A 20,523-nucleotide genomic window follows, 5' to 3' on the forward strand; every position below is an offset into this window, starting at 1 on the left:
GTGATTATGTAGAATTTTTTTTATTGCTTGCCATTTTTGGTGTTCAATAACACTTTTTTAATGTATGTATTTATTCATCGATGTGTTGAAAAACTTTTTTCACCTAATTTGGTACATTTTATATATAATTTAGTATCCTATAGTCAAATTACACAACAAGAAATAATTTTAGGTATATCAACTCTAGAAAATGATATAAACTGATATTAAACAGTGCGCGTTCACATAATAGAAGACTCCTGCGTCATCATTCTGCGACGCTGTGGACGAGGAAACGTGAGTGCAGTCTGACCGCGTTAGCAAGTTCGATTGCCCTTGTATGTAAGTGTCACAACACTTATTGTAATATTTAATCTCATTAATATGTGTATTTATTGTTTAAAAAAACATATTGCTCGGTTGAACCGGAAGATCCATCGGGAGAAATGCAGTAAATCTAACATTGCTAATGTTAGGCTGAGACAGGGTGCTGTAGGAACAGTCTCAATCGGCTTTCTGCTTCCTGCACAAGTGCACTACACTCAGTTTAAAGTAATGGCGTGTGTGCCCTATGTAGTGCACTTTGTGTTGGACAGAGAGTTATTTGGGTCTGAGTAGAAATTGCATCAGTAGACTCCTAAAATGAAAGTGCACTAAGAATAGAGATCAGTGTAAACACCACGGTCTGATTCTTCTCTTCTTAGTTCATTATTCTATCTATCTATCTATCTATCTATCTATCTATCTATCTATCTATCTATCTATCTATCTATCTATCTATCTATCGCTCTCTATGTATATACATATTTATGTTCGTAAGTATGTGTAATGTGGTTTTCTTCACACCATATCTAGTGCACTATCACACTTTTCACTGGTGCCTTATGTCCAAAAACCTTCTATATGTCTTAGACACTGAGCTCCACTGAAACACACTCCTCTGCTTGTGTGTACAGGGTGAAGAAGCCAATAATGAAGTGAAATGAAAGATATTTCAGAACATGAAGCATTGTTTAAATGTATTTTCTTTCTATTTAAAGTTTTGTTTATTTGATGTGCTTTTTTTTCATAACCATAATTAGTTTCTGTCACTGTTGGATTTGGTTGAGAACAGAAAGCTGTTCACTGTGTGCTGCATGAAAGAAATGCTGTATATTAGGACTGTAATATACTATTATTAGTATATTAGTACTATTATTTATAAAAAATAAATAAATATAAAAGAGGCAAAATTGCATGTTATTATTCACTGTTATTATTTACTTTATCACTTTCGATCTGGTTATAGTTACATTTAATGTGGTGGAAACTGCAAAACAAGTTGGTACAGTATTTTGTTGTTTTATGGGCCAGTCACCTCTCTCTCTCTCTCTCTCTCTCTCTCTCTTTTATCTGTCTGTGTGTGTCTCTTCCATCCTCTAATTCTCTCTCTCTCGCTCGCTCGCTCTTTTATCTGTCTGTCTGTCTGTCTGTGTCTCTTCCATCCTCTAATTCTCTCTCTCTCTCTCGCTCTCGCTCTTTTATCTATCTCTCTGTGTGTCTCTTCCACCCTTTAACTCTCTCTCTCTCCCTATCCCTCTCTCGCTCTAATTTTTTATCTCTCTGTCTGTCTCTTCCATCCTCTAATTCTCTCTCTCTCGTTTATCTCTCTGTCTGTCTCTTCCATTCTCTAATTCTCTCTCTCTTTATCTTTGTGTCTTTCATTCTCTTATTTTCTGTCTCTTTCTATCTATCTATATGTGTGTCTCTTCCATTCTAGCTATCTATATATCGGTGTCTCTCCTATTTCTCTCTCTCTCTCTCTCTCTCTCTCTCTCTCTCTCTCTCTCTCTCTCTCTCTCTTTTTTCTGTCTTTTTTATTCTCTTTTTTTCTTTGTGTTTTAAATATCGCTATGACTTTTTTATCTCTGTCTCTCGTTCTCTTATTTTCTCCTTCTCTGTTTTAAATTCTTTCTGTCTCTCTCTTTTTATTTTTTATAGTGCTCTAGAAACCTTTTCTTTGGATCTACACTTTGATAACCTTCTTACATGGGAGTGATAAAGAATTATAGTTTTATTCAGAACATTCATTTGTTCCTATAGTTGGATTATGGAAGCAATAATATTCTACAATTGTAACTATATTCTTATTGTTAATACAAAATTCAATAACTTTCTATATATACACAATATTGCCAAAAGTTTGTGGACACCTGTGTTTTTTGAACAACCTAAAAGGAGTTTTTGGAGTGTGCTTGTGTAGATTTGGGTGTTAATAAAGTCAGATGCTGCTGTAGAGACTTAGAGACTTTATTGTCGTTGTAGTGATAACGTTATACTAATAACTGCTTACTAATAATAATAAATAATAGCAGTCTGGGGGTAAAGCGTAATTGGTGCATTAGCAGTAACCTGGGGAAGAAGGGCAGACAGCTCGGTTTGTTATGGTGAAGTGAGGAGGCCTGGGGTGCAGTTTATCCCAAAGGTGTTCAGTCGTGTCGAGGTCAGAGCTTTGAGAACTTTGTGCACAGGGGTATTGCCATGCTGGAACAGGTCTCAGTCTCCTAGTAAAAACGAAGGGAAAATCTCAGTGCTCTCGCATCCAGCATCTTTTTCTTCTTATTCCACTGCAGATTTTTATCACTTCTTCTTCTTTTTTTAAAATTATTATTAATGAATTGCATGTTGTTATTTGTATCACCTTTGATCTGTTTATAGTTACATTAAATGTGGTGGAAACTGCTAAACAAGTTGGGACAGTATTTTTCACTTTCATTTGTTGTTGTTTGACAGGCCAGCCAACATCCCCCCCCCCTCCCCCCGCCCGCCCCCCACCGGCTTTCTCTCTCTCGCTCTATTTCTATGTGACTCTCATTCTCTTTTTTCTCTTTCTCTGTGTGTCTCTCTTTCAATCTTTTATCTTCTCTCATACTCTCTCGATCTTTCTCTTAATGTGTCTCTTTTATTCTCTCATTTTTTCCTTCTCTGTTTCCGATGCCAATACAGAGATGTGTTTTGCTCTACCCGTGCCTAAACTACAGCTGCTTGAAGGATCAAGAACAGTTTAGAAAACTTGCATTCTCTCTAAATATTATTTGCCTTCTCTCTCCAAACATTATTCTTATTCTCTCTCTCCAAACATTAGAAAAGGATTCCCCTTCAGTTGTATTTCCACGCTTCACCACTAGAGGGACAGTTTACCACTCATGATAAGTTACCTCAGAGACGTCACAGTGCACTGTTCTCCATCAGGAGCTTAAAAGGCCAGAACACTGAGCAGCAGTACCCTTTTGACATCACATAACCTACCGAACAGCAGCTAGCGGATGACCGCAAGAATCCCACCACACAATCAAAACCTAAACCCAGTCAAGTTTGAGTGTTGTAAATCCTGTACCGTGTTTTTACTGACACACTGGGGCGAGTACAATCTCCTGATCAGCGCACACTAGACAGTAACCTTCCTTACAATTGTTCCCTCGAGCTAGAAAGTAAGCCCCCCTAAAACTTTCCAAATATTCTTCTCATTCACTCTCCAAATATTATTCTGAGGGGGGTTGAGCGTCGGTCAGCTTTCGTTAGCTCTCAATTGATCCAAGATGGCGGCGCGGCAGTAGCTTGCAGCAGCTGCTCCGGATCCAAAATGGCGCCTGCTGTTGCTGTTTTGCACAACATTTTGTGTTTATGTTTACAATTACACTGTTGTTTACACGGTCTACAGCAGATTTACAGGTGGCGCTCTTTTGAGTTTTGTGTATCCTGTCTTGTCTTACACTCAGTTGCACACGATGCACTTTATGTGGTGAGGACACTTACTTTAGTCGTTAGCTGTGTGACCTGTGTGACGTAGCGTGACGCTGTGTGACGTAGCGCGACCTTGTGTGACGTAGCATTAAGTTTCTGGAGGATTGTCTCATTTGGTTGAAATGACAATAAAAGCTTCTTGACTTGACTCTTGACCAGTCAGCTGTTTTTCGGCCGGATCTGTATGTCAAATCGACGAGAAAAAGAACTCCAAATAGCTTTGATTTGGTTAGCAGATGAGCACACAAGGAAAAAAAAAACCAGCAATCTCGTAGTCATTCTTGCTTTTGTCTTTTCAACTTAGCAGCGTGTATAAACACTGCTTGCTTTATATATTCACCGTTCTAGATCTTCCGGTTTTCCTGTTTGGATACTGAATATAGACTACTGCCACCTGCTGGTGGGGAAGAGGTATGTTTTCTCACAAGTGCAGAACCTACAAGCACCGTTTGGTGTGTCAGATGCGCCTGCGTAATGATCAGCCTGATTCACAGCACAATCAGGCGATTTAATAATTAAAAAAAAAAGACAAAAATCCCCCCCGATTAATCGATACCACATGTACTTTTATCCATCTGCTGTAGCTACTGCTAAATCTGGAACTTTCTCTCAGAAGTTGTTTTAATTGGATCTCAGCAGGTGACTGATTCCTCCACCGACATCTTGGCCTGGTGGTCTGAACGCTCACAGCAGATCAAGCAGTGTGAAGCAGGGCCTTGTCACATATTCACACGTGCTACACCTCTCTATGTTTAAAAGCTGAAACCTCACACACCTCACTCGTAACCTGCGACTGGCGAGTGGAGACTTTTGGCCATGTTCGAGAAAAGTTATGCAAACAAAACCATCGTGGCGCTCGTAAAATTCCTTCAATCGATTCAAGGGCTTTCGGGGGTGACAAAAACACGCCAGACTTTGATCCGTTCGCATTATCAACTCCAGCTCTTTCTCGTGTTTTTCATTTCCACCCCGCGCCAGCTGTTGTTTTGCAGCACCACCCTGTACTATGTGTTAAGTTGCTTTCTTCTCCCTTCCTGGATCTTGTAAAACAGTTTGACCCCTCTTTCTTCTCCTCTTCCGTTCTTTTTGAGAGAACTTCCTGACAGAGGTATTCCTATTATTCCTCCAGGCCTTTTTTCTCGGTTGAGTGCTATTCATGCGTCCAAAAGACTTTTGAAGCCCGAAAAAAGCATCTTTACCTCACGAGTCGACGTAGCAGATGGTCCTGCCCGAGATCTGTAACAAAGCAACGGATTTCATTTTCGGGGGCATCTGGTTTGATGTGTCTCTGCGGCATCGGGTTAGATCAGGCCTCGTCCTGGATCTAGTTAACGCAGGCGGGTTTTTCACGTGCAGCCGCCGTTCAGGATCTCCATCTCTTCCAGCCTTAATCATTTATATTTAGCCTGTAAATAACAATGGAGATTCCAGGTGTGTGTGTGTGTGTGTGTGTGTGTGTGTGTGAGAGAGAGTTGGAGGGATGCAGTGTTTAGACAGCTGCTCAAAAAGTGTGGGCCGTTATATTTTCGGAAACGTCGGACACACACACTCGCACACAACCCGGCCGCTTCAGTGTTCCTCGGTTTCCAACAAGTGACCTCTCGAATATTTTATGAGGAGTCTCAAAACATTTCCGCTGAGTTTGATCTTTTTTTCTTCTTTTGTTTTTCCAGGTTCTTAGTACGCTCCGTGTTCAGGATGTCAGGCCACACCCCCATTTTGGCGAGACTGGAGCAGAGGGCAGCCGAGGCGGATCAGATCATCGAATACCTCAAACAGCAGGTCCAGCTGCTGAAGGAAAAAGCCAGTGAGTGGGAAATCTGTCGCTCGGACCCACACGTATAAATAAGAACTCACCAAGCACGTGTCCCGATCGTAATGTTTTTCTGAATGTGTGTTTATTCGGACGCAGTGGTGCAGGCCACCGTGCGAGAAGAAAAGAAGCTGATGGTGGAGAACGGCAAGCTGAAGAAGGAGATCGAGGACCTAAAGAAGCAACTGCTGGAGAAGGAAAGAAGGAGAGGAGGTAAACCAACCTGTCAACTGAAAGCCTAGAAATTAATTGCCAAATTAAACACTGGGAAGAAACCCACAATTTCTGAGGAGAACCTTACAACAGATTTGCATTTTCAATAACCCCATTATAAAGCTAAAATCCAACTTTATTCAACTTAAAAAGAAACTGTAAAATTAATCAATTAAATAATTAAAAAACTGTTAAATGTAAAAATCAAAATTGTAGGCTTTAAAAAGTCTTGGATTCACTGTTCTTAAATAATTAAAGTCCTACTTTTCACATCTATGTAACTCGAACTCTAAAGCTGAATCAAAGGCAACACTTTAGAATGTTTTTTCTTTTGTTTGTTTGTTTGTTTGTACAACTACAATTGATACCAACATGCAGCAGCCAATCAGCTTTCAGTTATTGGTGCGAATCTCTCTCGGATTGTACCACAGACGTACAACGGATTTTATATTTCAGCCGAAAGTGCGAACCTGTGAAATCCCAATGTCCATTGAGCATGTTTTGATGGACTGTAATACTTATCGCCCTTGGAGAAACTTGTTTTACTCTTAACACTCTTAACGTTTTTTTTTTAGCAAGTAAACCCAAATGTAGTATTAAAGTTTTTATCGAAAAGTAATCTTAAACATCTGATTTACATCTTTCTCTCTAATTGTATATCAGAACCAAGCTTTCGCTACGAACATAACCATAGAAGTCGACATGGCGCTAAGAAAAAGGGGAAAAAAATAATTTTGGCGATCCTTGGCTTTAAAAAAAAAACGATTTTAGGGTTTAAGGCCAGTTGCTAATAACGTATTTGTGTGCGAGTGTGTTCGATGTCGTGATCGTAGGTCTTAAATTTCATTCTTAATGGTCATAAAAAGTCTTAAATTTGACTTGGTGAAACCTGCGGAAACCTTTAATTAAAGACATTGTTATTAAACTTTAAAAAAAATTTTATTAATAAAGTTTTGAAGATTCTGCAGGGATCATGTGGATTTATTGTTGTAGCTGTATTCTGGGTAAGCGGAGGATTTTGTGGCACTGGGAAACGAGGTCCTGGCTCTAAACTCGTTTGGAATTGGAGCAAAGTGAGCGAAACGTTTCCATTATATGACACGCAGCTTCTCAGTAAGAACGTGACCCAGCTGTCTCGTTTCTTGAGACTAATTGTAGCTGCGCAGTTTATTCAATTTTTTAGTTAGCAAACCAAATCCAGCATTCTGAACGTCAGCATTTTCAGATGAAACAGGAAGCTAGAAGGACTGAATAACTGCCTGCGACAGCATTCGTCTTCTGTCGGCTTTGAAAGTTGGAATCGCTTGCAAGCGTTTTTTTCTGATTGACGGCTAACGTCGTGACAGAAAATGGCGACGTTTGTTTCTAAAAAGTAATTCTCGCTTGGTGGTGTTTTTTTTTTTTTTTTTTTTTTTTTTTCCCACCCATACCCAGAAGGTTAATGTTTATCTTAAGCCCCGCCCACATTGCGTCTCCAGATGTATTTCACCCTCCTCTTTCTGGAAATCCTAAAAAGTTGCGGTCGGTGTCGGAGCTAATTATAGACACTATAGGATTATCTGCTTACATTATAGAACCAAGCGGAAAATCCCTTCGCTCTGCTAAAGAATCTCCACAGCGACTCTGCTTGACTCCGCCTTCCTGCCGTCCTCTGCCTCGCGTTCCTGGGCAAATAAAATCAACCGCTCCATCAACACTTCCCACTTCCAACACTTAATTTATTCCAGAGCAGCCGAATGGGAACAAATAGTCGATGTGGCCCTACTTTATAAAACGGCTTCATTCCGTCTGGTATTTTTGAACAGCTTGTAAATGTTTTGTTTGTAATTCATTCTAATATTCTGTTTGTTATTTATCTGATTGCATTAGTGAATTCGAGCGTACGAGCCTAATCGGAGATCAGGGAGAAGTTCAGGCGTCACACGGAAGCTCTTTACTCTTCGTTTGTAAGAAAACAGGCCGATCCAAATCATCGTTTATTTCCATTTATTTCCAAAAGTATTGGGTCACCTGGTCATAAGTTTTGTGTGATTTTTAAACATTGTATTCCACATTTAGTCCTAATGTTCTCTTATAATTCCCTCCACTCTTCTGGAAAGATGTTCCACTAGATTTTAGAGTGTGTTTATGGATAGTTGTGTTCATCAATCACAAGGGTGTTATGAAAGCCTGGGGTGCAGTCAGTGTTCACATTCATCCCAAAGGTGTTCAGTAGGGATGAGATCAGAGCTCTATAGCAGCCCACTCAAGATCTTCCTCTCCAAAGAATGTAAACCAGATCTTCAAGGAGCTCATTTTGTGCACAGGGAACAGGTTATGGGTTTCCAAGTTCATCTATATCTAAAGACGCCTGCACCATCCCCCCCCCCAAGGTATTGTCTCTGTGAACAAAGACAGCTCCATTAAAATATATTAATATAATAGTGTGTGTGTGAGAGATGGTGGTGGTGGGATGTTCAGCATTGTCCTATATCAGTGTTGGAGGGGTCTTTAGATGGAGAAGGTGCTCATGTGTTCAACACAGTGTTTAGGATTACATCATCATTCTGAAGACGAAAATGAAAGTCATTCAAGCTAAATTCTTTTTTCCTTGGTTTCCTTTCCCCACACAGACCAGCAATGGATTGGAATAATTTTTTAGCTTACTGCATTGAAGATGCTTTCACACTTAAACCGCATCGCTTTGATTTCGTTTTGCGGTTTTAGTACAATTCAATAAAACGAGCCCTTTTGTGTTTATTAGTCAGAAATAAGAGGACGGGGGAATGTAAACAGTCCTTCGTCAAGTGTGTGTAGAAATCACAAAACTCGCCCGAGCGTAGAGAACACGCCGCTGCCACTAAACAAATCGGGTGGTTAGAGCAATAAGCAGCGTTTTCGAACATTTTGTGCATCACATCCTTTTGTTTATTTGCTCTTTTTTGTTCGTCAGTCCAACTCTTCGAGACACGGCGCATTTCCCTTGAAGAACCGAAAAACAAATCAAGGTCTTCTACAAACCCCCCTGTAGTTTGTTTTGGTATCCGACTACTACTACATACAGCTCATTTGGAACTTTACTATTTCTTTGCTCACTCTTGAACAAATATTTCTTATTTGTTATTTCCTCTGACATGTGATAAAGTATCTGCAAGAGTGAAAGGGAAAGTTTATAGGACTGTGGTGAGACCTGTGATGATGTATGGATTAGAGACAGTGGCACTGAGTAAAAGGCAGGAGGTGGAGCAGGAGGTAGCAGAGCTGAAGATGTTACGGTTTTCATTGGGAGTGACGACGATGGACAGGATTAGAAATGAGTTTATTAGAGGGACAGCACATGTAGGACGTTTTGGAGACAAGGTGAGGGAGGCGAGATTGAGATGGTTTGGACATGTGCAGAGGAGGGACATGGGGTATATCAGTAGGAGAATGCTGAGGATGGAGCCACCAGGAAGGAGGAAAATGGTGTGGTGAGGGAAGACATGCAGGTAGTTGGTTTGAAAGAGGCAGATGTAGAGGACAGGGGGGTATGGAGACGGATGATCCGCTGTGGCGACCCCTAATGGGAGAAGCTGAAAGAAGAAGATGATTATTTCCTATACCTTGTTTATTTTCCTATTTTTTATTTAGTCTACAGAGTCTGAGAAGGTGCAGGCCAGATTTTCATTTTACTGCAAGTTCTACGTTGTAGAGGGCTGCATTGGGATTGTGGGACCAAAGCAAATCGCGCGGATTCTGCTAGTTAAAATGTTTTCTTTGAAAGTTGTTTATTTTTTTTAAGGCTCATAAAAATATTTTTAAAAAGTTGTGTGTTGCTTTGCTTTAGCATCAGATTAATGGTTTATTATTTGTCTGCTTTAATGTTATTATTCTGTAAGTTAATCGTTGCTCTAATGTTTGTGTACATTTTTACACAATCTTCATATCCTGTGATGCGGTAATGGTCAGAAATTCAGCAGGAGCAGGTGCGAGCGGGATTAAGAAAACGGTCCCGCTCAGGGCTCTAATAAGTTGTTTAGAACTGCTCATACATTGCGAGAGTTGGTGCATCAGTAAAACAAATGTTTAGTGATTTAAAATAAATTTTTTTTAATCATGTTACCTCCTGAGTAAAGAAGGGACGTCCTAAACAAACATATGTTGTGCTGAAGGTTTTAATTTTGTCTCATTTATTTATTAAATTTTTTATTTTGTCATAAAAATGGTCGAACATAAATTCGCGCTGCATTAATCGCTCGCTAAAAAAAATTAGTGCCGTTAAAATTAATTTTCGCTTGAATTTTGACCTCTCTAATATCACACAGACAGCGGTGTGAAAAAGTGTTTGCCCCCTTCCTAATTTCTTATTTTTTTGCATGTTTGTCACACTTTAATATTTTAGATCATCAAACTAATTGAAATATTATTAAAAGATAACACAAGTGAACACAACATGCAGTTTTTAAATGAAGGTTTTTATTATTGAGGGAAAAACAAAATCCAAAACTACATGGCCCTGCGTGAATAATTGTCTGCCCCCCCTGTTAAAACTGTGGTTTATCACACCGGAGTTCAACAAACGTGTGACAAACATGCAAAAAACAAAACAAAAAAATCAGGAAGGGGCCAAACACTTTTTCACACCACTCACACACACACCCCCCCCCCCTTTCCCTTCTTTGTTCATCCTTAAGCTTAGTGGATATCACTATATTGTGGAAGTCGCAGTCAGATAATATCACCAATACACACACTTTTTTTTTTTTCTCTTAAATATTTTTTGTGTGTTTTGTTTGTGGGAATACAGTGACAGTGCCCATGCCTTCAGAAGAATCCAGCGTTCAGTGCATGTCCAAGCCCTCAGCCTCGGAGCCGCCAGCTAAACCCACTCCTGTGGCACCAGCCAATGTGAAAACCCCTCCAGCCAACACCACCGAGGCCAAGACGAAAGCTAAAGCAGAAAAGAAGGGTGAGTGAGTAGACCATGAGGAAAGTGTAATTATAATATAGCCAACATTTTTCTGAGCTTGAATGCCACAGTTCGGTCTGATGGTGTCCATGTTCAACCCAGAAGTGAAGTTTGAATACGTCATACATTATTTGCATGAAACAGGAAAACCTGTCAGGGTCTTAAAAAGTCTTAAATTCGCTGTTCCAGGTCTTAAATAATTGTAAACAGGTCTTAAGTTTTCAGTGCCCCCACAGTACTTTGTTTACTTATTTGTATTTTTTTATTTGTTAGTTTATTGGTATTAGTAGTTCTTGTGACTTGGCCCTTTAATCAAAATCTCCATATGCACCACATGACAAGCATCCATTAAACTCGGTAAAGTCATGAGGGAACGTTTGCGATAGCCGTCACACATTGTATGCTAAACTACTGTGTTATTGTAGTTGGAGTTGTTTATATAGCAGCCCATTAATTTCAGACGGTGGTAAAACTGCCTGCATACTTTCCAGCCAATCAGCATGGACTATTCAGACAGTCAGTGGAAAATGTTAAATGATCAAATTTAGATTCCAACAGTAGAAAGAAAAGGAGGATTTTTACTTCTCACATGTACATAACAGCACAGTGAAGATTATCACATATCCCAGCGAAGTTAGGAAATTGGGGTCTAAGTGTAAGATCAGCCATGTTACACACACGGTTAAGGGCCTTGCTCAAGGGCCCCAAAAGTGGCAGCTTGGCGAATCTTCTCCAACCTTCCGATCAGTAAATCAAAATCATAACCACCAAGTTACCACTTTCCCAGTATCTCTGTTATGCATATGGCCGCATTGCAATACAACAGGTAACTGGAGGTGGTGGTTTGAGATGGAGGTGGTAGCTTAATGCATAGGGCATTGTAAATTTAAATCCCAGACACACCAAGCTGCTACTCCCAGGCCCCATGAGCAAGGCCTTGAACCCAATAGCTGTTCAGATGTAAGAATAAGTGGAAAAGGGCATCTGCCAACTGGCGTAAATGTGAATAGGTAGAACCACATATCACTGGAAAAGTCAGGTGTCCCAATACTTAACGTGGGAGAAGGTGGTGGCTCATTGAATAAAACGTTGGACTCCTGATCAGAAGGACCCGTGTATAAAAATAAACTAAGATAACCCGAAAGTTGCTCTGGATAAAGGGATGCCAAACGTTGTAAATGTAGGTAACGATGCGATGCAGTTTGGAGATGCAAAAACTTTCTCTGCACTGGTTTTAAAATTGTACATTGGTGTGTTAGGGTTTGTGATTGTACTAAAAAGCAATACGGTGTGTAGGAGTGTTCGTGTTCACTCCAGGGGAAATGACGGGCCGCATAGTTTCCGTGTGTGCGCACAGAGACACGTTTCTCCATGGAACAATAAGCTAAAAATAAAACTTTCAACTTCAATCTATTAAAGCACCTCAGGAAATCCAGTCACTCTGCTTTCACTCCTACATACCGTTCGGGTCAGACTGGGCCTGTTTTCACTTGTGACGGCAGTAAAATCACCTTAAATAGCATTTTCGCAACAAGAATTATTTTTTTTTTCTTTCTCTGAACTAACCCAAAAATGCACATCAATAACATTTTTAAAAGTTAAAAAATGACATGTCGCCCCCTTTATCCAGACCAACCTGCAATTATCTCATTTATACTTTTGAGAATTTAAGGGATAAGTCAGGGGTTTCCATCCTTTCATATTCCATGGACCAGTTTTGCTTTGGAAATATTCTCACAAACCGGCTGGTGTGTGTGTGTGGCAGATTACTGTATATAGCAACTGCATACAACAAAGAAATACAGAATAATCGGAACAGTCCTTCCTTTACTTAATGACCTGTTAAAAGTGTGGAAATGATGATGTAATCTGAAATGGCACCGTATGTAAATGTGGGTAATGGTTCTTTAAAGCAGTGGTCCCCAACCCCTGGGACGCGGACCGGCACTGGTCCGTGGGTCAATTGGTACCGGGCCGCACAGAAAGAATACATAACTTACGTTTTATTTATCTGATTCTGAACAATGTTTTATTTTGGAAAATTACCGGATTTTCTCCACCACATCTGTCTATGATTTACTCTTGATGCATGTCATGATGCTTCGGTCACATGTCTTACCTCCATCCGCTACCTTCTTAAAGGGGCTGCTCCAGCCGCTAACACGTAATACATTACCGCTAAATTCAAACCCCCAAGCCTGCAAAATTAACAAACACCACCACAGTGGATTTACGATTATTATTATATTTAGAAAATCATCATTTTATTTTGTTGCATTAATCCGCCACATTTTGAAGGCCGGTCCGTGAAAATATTGTCCGACATTAAACCGGTCTGTGACGCAAAAAAGTTTGGGGACCGCTGCTCTAAAGGGCAAAACACACAATAAATAATAGTGTTCTATTTATAGACATTTCCCCCAGAACATCCTTGCGACCCGGTAGCAAATCTTCCACGGTCCGCTACTGGGTCATGACTACTGGCGTGTAGAAGTTTTGTGGCGCTGGGATTTAAATATGCAACTGATCAGAAGTACAACATCTTAACCACTGAACTGCATATTTTTGTACGTTGAGCCTTTTGACTAATGAAGGAAGGTGGCAGCTTCGTGGTTAAGGCACTGGTCTTTGGCCCTGAAGTTTGTGAGATCATATCTCAGTGACTCCATGCTGCCACTCCTGGGCCACTGTGCAAGGCCCTTAACCCCATAGCTGCTCAGTTTCATTAATGAAATAGTTGTAAGTCGCTTGTTTTTTGGTTAGATTTTAATTGTCACATGTACATTACAGCACTGTAAAAAAAAAAAAAAAAAAATGTTCTTTGCCCGTATAGATTCCCCAACCTCCCCCCTCCCCCCTTCACCCTGCACTTTCTCAACAAAGACGTTTCACATTCCTAAGTAAATAATCTTCCATGCGTCAGCTCGTCTTTGATCAGCTCGTATCAGTGCTGATGAGATGTTTTCTGTAAGGAAGGTTCTCTATAATCATTCTGGTAATAAAGCTGATCATTAAAGTAATGGTGCAAATTATTATAATTAGCGTGAGTGGTGTTGGAGTGCAGCGCCGGCGGCACGTCGGCGTACAAACGAGTGAAATTGTGTCTGTGTGTGTGTTTGTGCGAAGCAGAAAAGCAGGAGAAGAAAGCTCCTCCCACTGTGGAGGACACGAAGGTGGACGTGTCTCGCTTGGACTTGCGCGTGGGGCGGATCGTCATGGCGAAGAAGCACCCGGACGCAGACTCGCTGTACGTGGAGGAAGTGGACGTGGGCGAAGCGGCGCCACGTACCGTGGTCAGCGGCCTCGTCAAACACGTCCCTCTGGAGCAGGTAAATCGCCTCCACACGTCCCAAACACCCACCTGCAGGGGCTTTTATCATCCTCATCATCATCATCATCATCATCATCATCACCCCCCCCCCCCCCCCCCCCGTCTGATTAAACTCCACAGAAACTAAAATCCCTCTCTAAATGTTTTACTCTGTCACAAGCTATTTCTGTCTCTCTTTCCTCACACACTTCTTTCCTCATGTCTCTTTCTTTATCATTCTGTCTCTCTCATTTAGTTTATCCATCTTTCACGTTCCTCTCTCTCTCACTTTTCTTTCTTTTGTCCTGCTTCAGTCTTTGTCTCTTTCCTCACACGTCTTTTCTTCATGTCTCTTTCTTTCATTCTGACTCCTTCGTCATTTGTCTGTCTCTCTCTCTCTCTCTCTCTCTCTCTCTCTCTCTCTTATACATTTTTCTCTTTTTGTCCCACTCAGTCTTTGTCTCTTTCTTCATATACTTCAGGTTATTAGCCTGTCTCTCTCTCACTCTCCCCACACCTCTTTCTCTCTCTCTCTCTCTCTCTCTTAATCGTTCTCTTTTGCTCTTCCCCATCCCTCTCTTTTTTCTCTTACGCTTCCTTTTTTTTCTCTTTCCAGTTTCTCTGGGTTTTTTTTGTCTCTTTGTTTGTCCGCTGTCTTCCATTCTTTTTTTTATATTCTCTCTCTCTCTCTCTCTCTCTCTCTCTCTCTCTCTCTCTTTCTCTCCAGTCTCTCTGTTTGTCTGCTGTCTTACATTCTCTCTCTTTATTAATTAGTGAGAAACTAGTTGTTATGAACGCAGGTGTCATCAGTCGTCATCTTATGAAGGACTTGTTTGCTATTGAATCAGTGTTGCTGATGTAAAGTAGCCACTCGTTACTAAACACCAAGTAACTAAATTAGGATGCAATTATGATTCATTCACAAACTGTTAAACATTAAACTGTGGGTTAATTTAAAACTAACCTTCATCTGGAAGATCACAGGGATTATGTATGTGAATATTTGATCTGTTAACTGATTGCATGTGTCTGATTTATTGCGTGACGCGAAAGAGACAAAAATGCAATAGTTTATTTTGATACATGATGTGGCTGCTGTATTCTGCAGGTCATTTTGCTACACTTAAAGTGAAGGTATTTGGTATTTTATTTAAAAATCCATTTTGATGGATCTTTGCCCAAGCCTGACAATGAGCTTCAATATGTTTGGAATAATGACTTAGAAATAAAAAGCAAATCCATCCTCGGAGGTGAGTGTAATGGAGTTGGAGATATGAGGCTCTTGTAGTGCATCAACACATTAGAATTTTATTCTTTCGGCAACATTAAGCGAATCTCCTTCACTTTTAGCTTATCAGATGTTCGAGGGTCTGCTCACCGCTCTGTGTAGAAGTCTCATACTCCCACAAATCACTATCTCCTTCATAAAGCAGTGACTCACTATTGGTTTCTTTGCAGACGTCTGTTTTTCGAGTAAGTCGTGAAATCTACGAGCGCTGTAATACATCATCGCAGCAGGAACGGCTCATGGATATAAAGAAAAATACGTTTTGGGGCCCTGGAGGTTTTTTTTTTAGATCCCTGAATGTCAGAACAGGCCGAGTGAAAGGTCTCTCAGTATTATTAAGCCTATGAACGGTAATAAATCGTCTGTGGCCACGCGGCCGTCACGGTTCAGATCGCTCCCGACTCGCCACACGTCACATTCACTCAAGCTCTCCGTGCTTCATGTTCAGGAACATCCAGTTTACGATTTGTTTAGGGGACCCCTGGCACTCCGTCGCTAAGCTTAATTACACCCACCGAAGTCTGTCCTTCATCCCATTGAGCTCCGTATTACTACACCACTGTTTCCGATAAGACGCCGACGACTGGCTCGAACTTTCCTCAGACGCTCTCTCACATGGTGCTTACACAGTAATGATTGGACAAAAGATCAATTTTGTCTGAAGGACATTTATTTTTGTCTATTTACACTGTAGCACATACAGTAAGTCTTATTGTATGCACATAACCAGTCTGTAAAAAATTGATGTTAGCAGGTTTAGTGTTATATTTTATATTCAAGTTACTAAAAATAGTTATGTTGCTTTTATAATTTTATGGCATCAGTAAATGGGCATTATTTTATACAATATTATCCTGTAGTCTGTTTGTTTTTTTGTTTTTTTTTTGCTATATATAAACAAACTTAAGAAACTGAATTTAAACAATAAAATTGTGGGGGAAAAAATATTCTAAGGTGCCATGTTTTCCGATAAGAAAATTTTTATTCAAAACTTATAAAAGATTTTTTTTGTTTTCAAGTCTTAAGGTGAAGAAGACAAATAAATGCCTGTGAGGGACAAATTTTATATTTTTTTTAGCTGCAAAATTGGACAGTGGAAACGGACTTCTTTCATGAACATTCAACATCAATAAACGGATAAAAAATAAATTTTTTAATAATAAATTAAAACATTTTTTTTTTTTATTATTATTATTTTACACAATGACGATTCTCATTACAAAATTGCCACATGCGGTGAAATAATTTAACGACTGAATTGTGACATAAAATGGAAATAAACAGAATTAAAAAAAAATTAATATAAATAAATAAAGTAAAAAACAATAAAAGCAAATAAATGAACATTGACATTTTTTTAATAAAGTTTATATTAAATGCCATTCATAATGGGTTTTTTTTTATATATATATATATTGTAATTTCAAAATGTCTTTTCTTTTATTTTAAGGGTCGTGAGCTTACATTTCACAGATGTATTTGTTTGTTTGCTTACTAATGTAATTCAATTTACCTTTCTTGATTATAAATTATTATTTTATTTTTTTTTTGGTTGAGATATCATCTCCCGCACAAGCAAAGCTCATTGTGGCAAATATCATTTATACAAGTGAGCAGTTAAGGGCCTTGCTCAAGGGCCCAGCATTGGCAGCTTAGTGGGCTCAGATTTAATCTCCCAACCTTCCAACCAGAAGCCCAACATTAGTGGTCAGTGGTTAAGGCTTTGGGTTACTGATTGGCAGTTCGAGCCCCAGTAAAGCCAAGCTGACACTTTTCGGGCCCTTGAGCAAGGCCCTCAACCCTTGCTTCAATCATGGTGGACTCTGGGCTCTGAATTCCACTGTGCTGTAATGTACAAGTGACAAATATAACAGCATCTTTAGTTTTCACCATTGAGCCTCAATCATTTATTTACTGAATGATAACTTTATTCACGTTGTTCCAACAGATGCAGAACCGCATGGCAGTGCTCCTGTGTAACCTCAAGCCGGCAAAGATGAGAGGAATTGTGTCTCAGGCCATGGTCATGTGTGCCAGCAGTCCAGAAAAGGTGGAGATCCTGGACCCACCCAGCGGGGCGGAGCCTGGAGACCGGATCACCTTCCAGGGATTTCCAGGTGCAGAGACACTTCTACACTTGCCTCCCTTCTCTGTCTGTTCAGACCTTTTTTGGGGGGGGTGATGTGATGAAACATAAGCACTCGTTCGCTTTACTTCTTCAGCTGGCATGAGGCTCTTCGAAAACGTCTCCCAAGCGCCACTTCACACTTTATTAAATCTAGCTTTCACCACCAACTCAAAGCTCATCAAGGCACACTAATGACTAATTGTCTGGGTAAATAAAATAAACGAGTAATTCTATCATCCTACCGGGAGGAAAAAAAAAAAAAACACAGCACAAAGAAATGAATAAATTGCCCAGGCAAGCAAAACAGGATGCTGACGTGCCAAGCATGCGACTTTTCCCCGTTCCAAGAACAACACAGCTGGCATTCGTAGTCGACTCATTCTTCTGAGGCTAGTTCACATGATTTATTGATGAGCTAAACGGGCGGCGGATGCTAATTAAGAGGTGACCTAATCAGAGAAATCGGATGGTGTTCTGTTGTTAGCCAGGCACATCCTGAGGAAATGGGAGCGCACGCGCCCTCCAGCCTTAGACAATAAGGTTTATTTGCAAAACCTGCGCAGACCGGGCGGGGAGTCGCTTTTGAAATGGTCTCGGCTCTAAAACGGTGCTTGGCGTCGTTCACTAAAGTCATGCTGATCCAGAGCACTTTTCGAACTCAAACCCGATGATTATGAAACAAGTTCAATATGCCTGAGCATTACAGCAGTTTGCAGTTAGGAGTTGTAAAAGAAGGAGTGGTTCATGCGATCGAATGTGTAATAACCAACCGCAGGGATTCCCAGAGAGTCGGTTCGGTGCAGAGGAGGTGCGGGATTTCAAGGGTCTCTGTCCCATGCCCTCGTAATCTCTTCAGAACTTTTATCTCCTTGCTTTTGGCTTTTATATTCTTCCTCCAGCTGCTTTTTTATTTACGATGCATCTCTAACAAGCCAAATAGCAAACCAGGGATTTATTATCGTGATTGAAGGCACGTTAGGGTTCTCCAAAGCAAAGCAGCTCTTTCTGTTCTCTCGATGGACTTACAGGATCTTAAAGGAAGATAATTCATTCTATTCATTGCATCTTCTTGGCTCTGTCGTATCACAAGGTGTCATGTCAGATTCTTAGGACGGGCATAGCCACAATGTATTATGGGTGACCCCGAATCCTCGAATAGTCGGGAGATTCGATTCTTCGATAGGGAAAGTATCTGGCGATTGTGACTCGAATTTTCGCAGAGGTGCTATGAAACGAGGATCATGCCATTTTTGGTTATACGGGGGTGCTCAATGTCTGTTTTCACATAGAACCACCAGTTTTTTCCCCAACAAGTTCATATACAGCCTATCATAAAAATGTGATACGATCTTTCAATAAATATTTTTAACGCGCGCGAATAAAACACACCCGATTGAAGTTTCACTTTCAGTGATCCGTCACCTACACATGAGCATGTCTGGGAGATTTTGTTCAAATTTAATTTGTTCATGAATTTTTCGCTTCATCGATGTTGCGCCGTACTTAGAGCGCCCTCGCACAGGCTGGATTTAATTTGATTTGCCGACACGTGAAAACCTGTGGTCCTTTCTGAAGCACTTATTTAGGTTTATTGATCCGAAATGTTTTTTTTTATACATTTTCCTCAATATGTTTGTGTGATGTTTTGTACATTGTGGCTTAAAAATGTTATGAGGAATCGTTTTGCGACTGCGAATCAGTCGACTATACAGTAGGCAAGATGTGATCATTGTAAAAAATTAAAAACAAAATGAAATGTTCTGAATTTGGAAAAAGTTGCTTGCCAGCTTGTCACACGAGCATTCCCGGAAAGGATCCTCTCCTGGTCATATAATAGCCTCTAGTTTTCTCTGGAAAGATCCCATCACCCCATTTCCCAGCATCTCTCCTTCATATTGGCTAAACCAGTTGGTAGAACTGCTATTTTACTACATTGCGCCTGCAACCGCTTTATGGCTCCGTTGTGGCACGTAACGAATTAGAAAATGTTTTTCAACTTAGCCATCGAAATAGCCTACCTCTAATTACCACTTACTTTTACAGAGGGACGTCGGCACTAAATCGAGAACGAGCGAAGAAATTGGCTCCCTCGCGCATTTCTAGAAGCTTACAAAAGCAGTCTGTGTTTTGACTCAGGCCTCGAACATCCATGCTGGCATTGAATCCAGATTGCATTTTTTCCTGCCATTCCTGCCTTGTATTCCACCAACATGAGCTTACTTGTTTGTCTCTTTACTGTCTCATCCAGGTGAGCCTGATAAGGAGCTGAACCCCAAGAAGAAAGTGTGGGAGCAGGTGCAGCCCGATTTGCGCACCGATAACCAGTGCGTGGCCACTTACAAGGGAGCAGCCTTCGAGGTTGCCGGGAAAGGAGTTTGCAAAGCTCAAACCATGAGCAACTTTGGCATCAAATAAAGCTTTAGAAGCACAGGATTTTGTGCTGGTAATAAAGAACGAGTCTCTAATCTGTAAGGCTTTCTAAAATGACAATAAAGGATTTGAGAGTCATTGTGTTCAAGTTCCTGTATGTTTACTAACTATTTTAATTTGTAGCTCCTGAAGCGGTACAAACTTCTCCAGAATGCTCAGATATCTACAGTGTCAGTGTGGTTTTTTGTTTTTTTGATAGAAGCGTGCTCGCATTTCTCTTTCAGGATGTATCATTTGTTTCCGGACAGACCCCTGACATGCATTTAACCCAGGTCCCAAAGACCAAAGGATTTCGAATTCCTTACAAGCCAAAACGCATCGAGTAATTAAGTCCATGAACGCGTCTCTGTAGCTGTTTCCTGCGGAGCCGAACATGACCGAAGCGTTGCTTTGATATAAATTATGGCCTGTCGGTTGAAGCTCTAACATACTTCTTCTAGATTTTACACGTGTTCAAGTGTAACGTGCGTTTAAAAAGACTGACGTTACCTCGAAAGGGCTACTAATTCATTTTGTTTCGTTCAAACCGTCAAATTCCGGATTTTTATCCGGAAGGCAACGCAAGTCCTCGATTCATTGTCCTATGTCTGGATATGGTCCTGATGAACCGCGAGTGTAATTTGGTCTCAAATGATTACCAGACTTGTGCTCG

General features: G+C 40.5%; 1 protein-coding gene across 5 annotated transcripts; it reads left to right on the top strand.

The window, feature by feature from the left end:
* Nucleotides 1-188: 188 nt before the first annotated feature.
* aimp1a (aminoacyl tRNA synthetase complex interacting multifunctional protein 1a) lies at nucleotides 189-19,949 on the top strand. Of its 5 annotated transcripts, XM_083538844.1 has the most exons (8): nucleotides 229-321; nucleotides 4,111-4,173; nucleotides 5,436-5,569; nucleotides 5,675-5,788; nucleotides 10,554-10,715; nucleotides 13,842-14,044; nucleotides 17,262-17,430; nucleotides 19,690-19,949. In XM_083538844.1, exons 3-8 carry the CDS (start codon nucleotides 5,461-5,463, stop codon nucleotides 19,854-19,856), a joined length of 924 nt encoding a protein of 307 aa, XP_083394970.1. In that variant the 5' UTR covers nucleotides 229-321; nucleotides 4,111-4,173; nucleotides 5,436-5,460; the 3' UTR covers nucleotides 19,857-19,949. The 5 variants fall into 5 exon arrangements, with proteins under 5 accessions (XP_083394967.1, XP_083394968.1, XP_083394969.1 ...); XM_083538841.1 differs by lacking the exon at nucleotides 4,111-4,173 and having other exon boundaries at nucleotides 189-321; XM_083538842.1 differs by lacking the exon at nucleotides 4,111-4,173 and having other exon boundaries at nucleotides 190-321; nucleotides 13,845-14,044.
* The last annotated feature ends 574 nt before the right edge of the window (nucleotides 19,950-20,523 follow it).

The sequence above is a fragment of the Silurus aristotelis genome, assembly GCF_946808225.1.
Source record: "Silurus aristotelis genome assembly, chromosome: 4".
In the NCBI taxonomy this organism is placed as follows: domain Eukaryota; kingdom Metazoa; phylum Chordata; class Actinopteri; order Siluriformes; family Siluridae; genus Silurus; species Silurus aristotelis.

Excerpts from the sequence above, each read along its gene's own strand:
- aimp1a (XM_083538841.1), top strand. Across the intron at positions 10,716-13,841 it reads AGCTAAAGCAGAAAAGAAGG|CAGAAAAGCAGGAGAAGAAA; the intron begins GTGAGTGAGTAG and ends GTTTGTGCGAAG. Across the intron at positions 17,431-19,689 it reads CACCTTCCAGGGATTTCCAG|GTGAGCCTGATAAGGAGCTG; the intron begins GTGCAGAGACAC and ends TGTCTCATCCAG.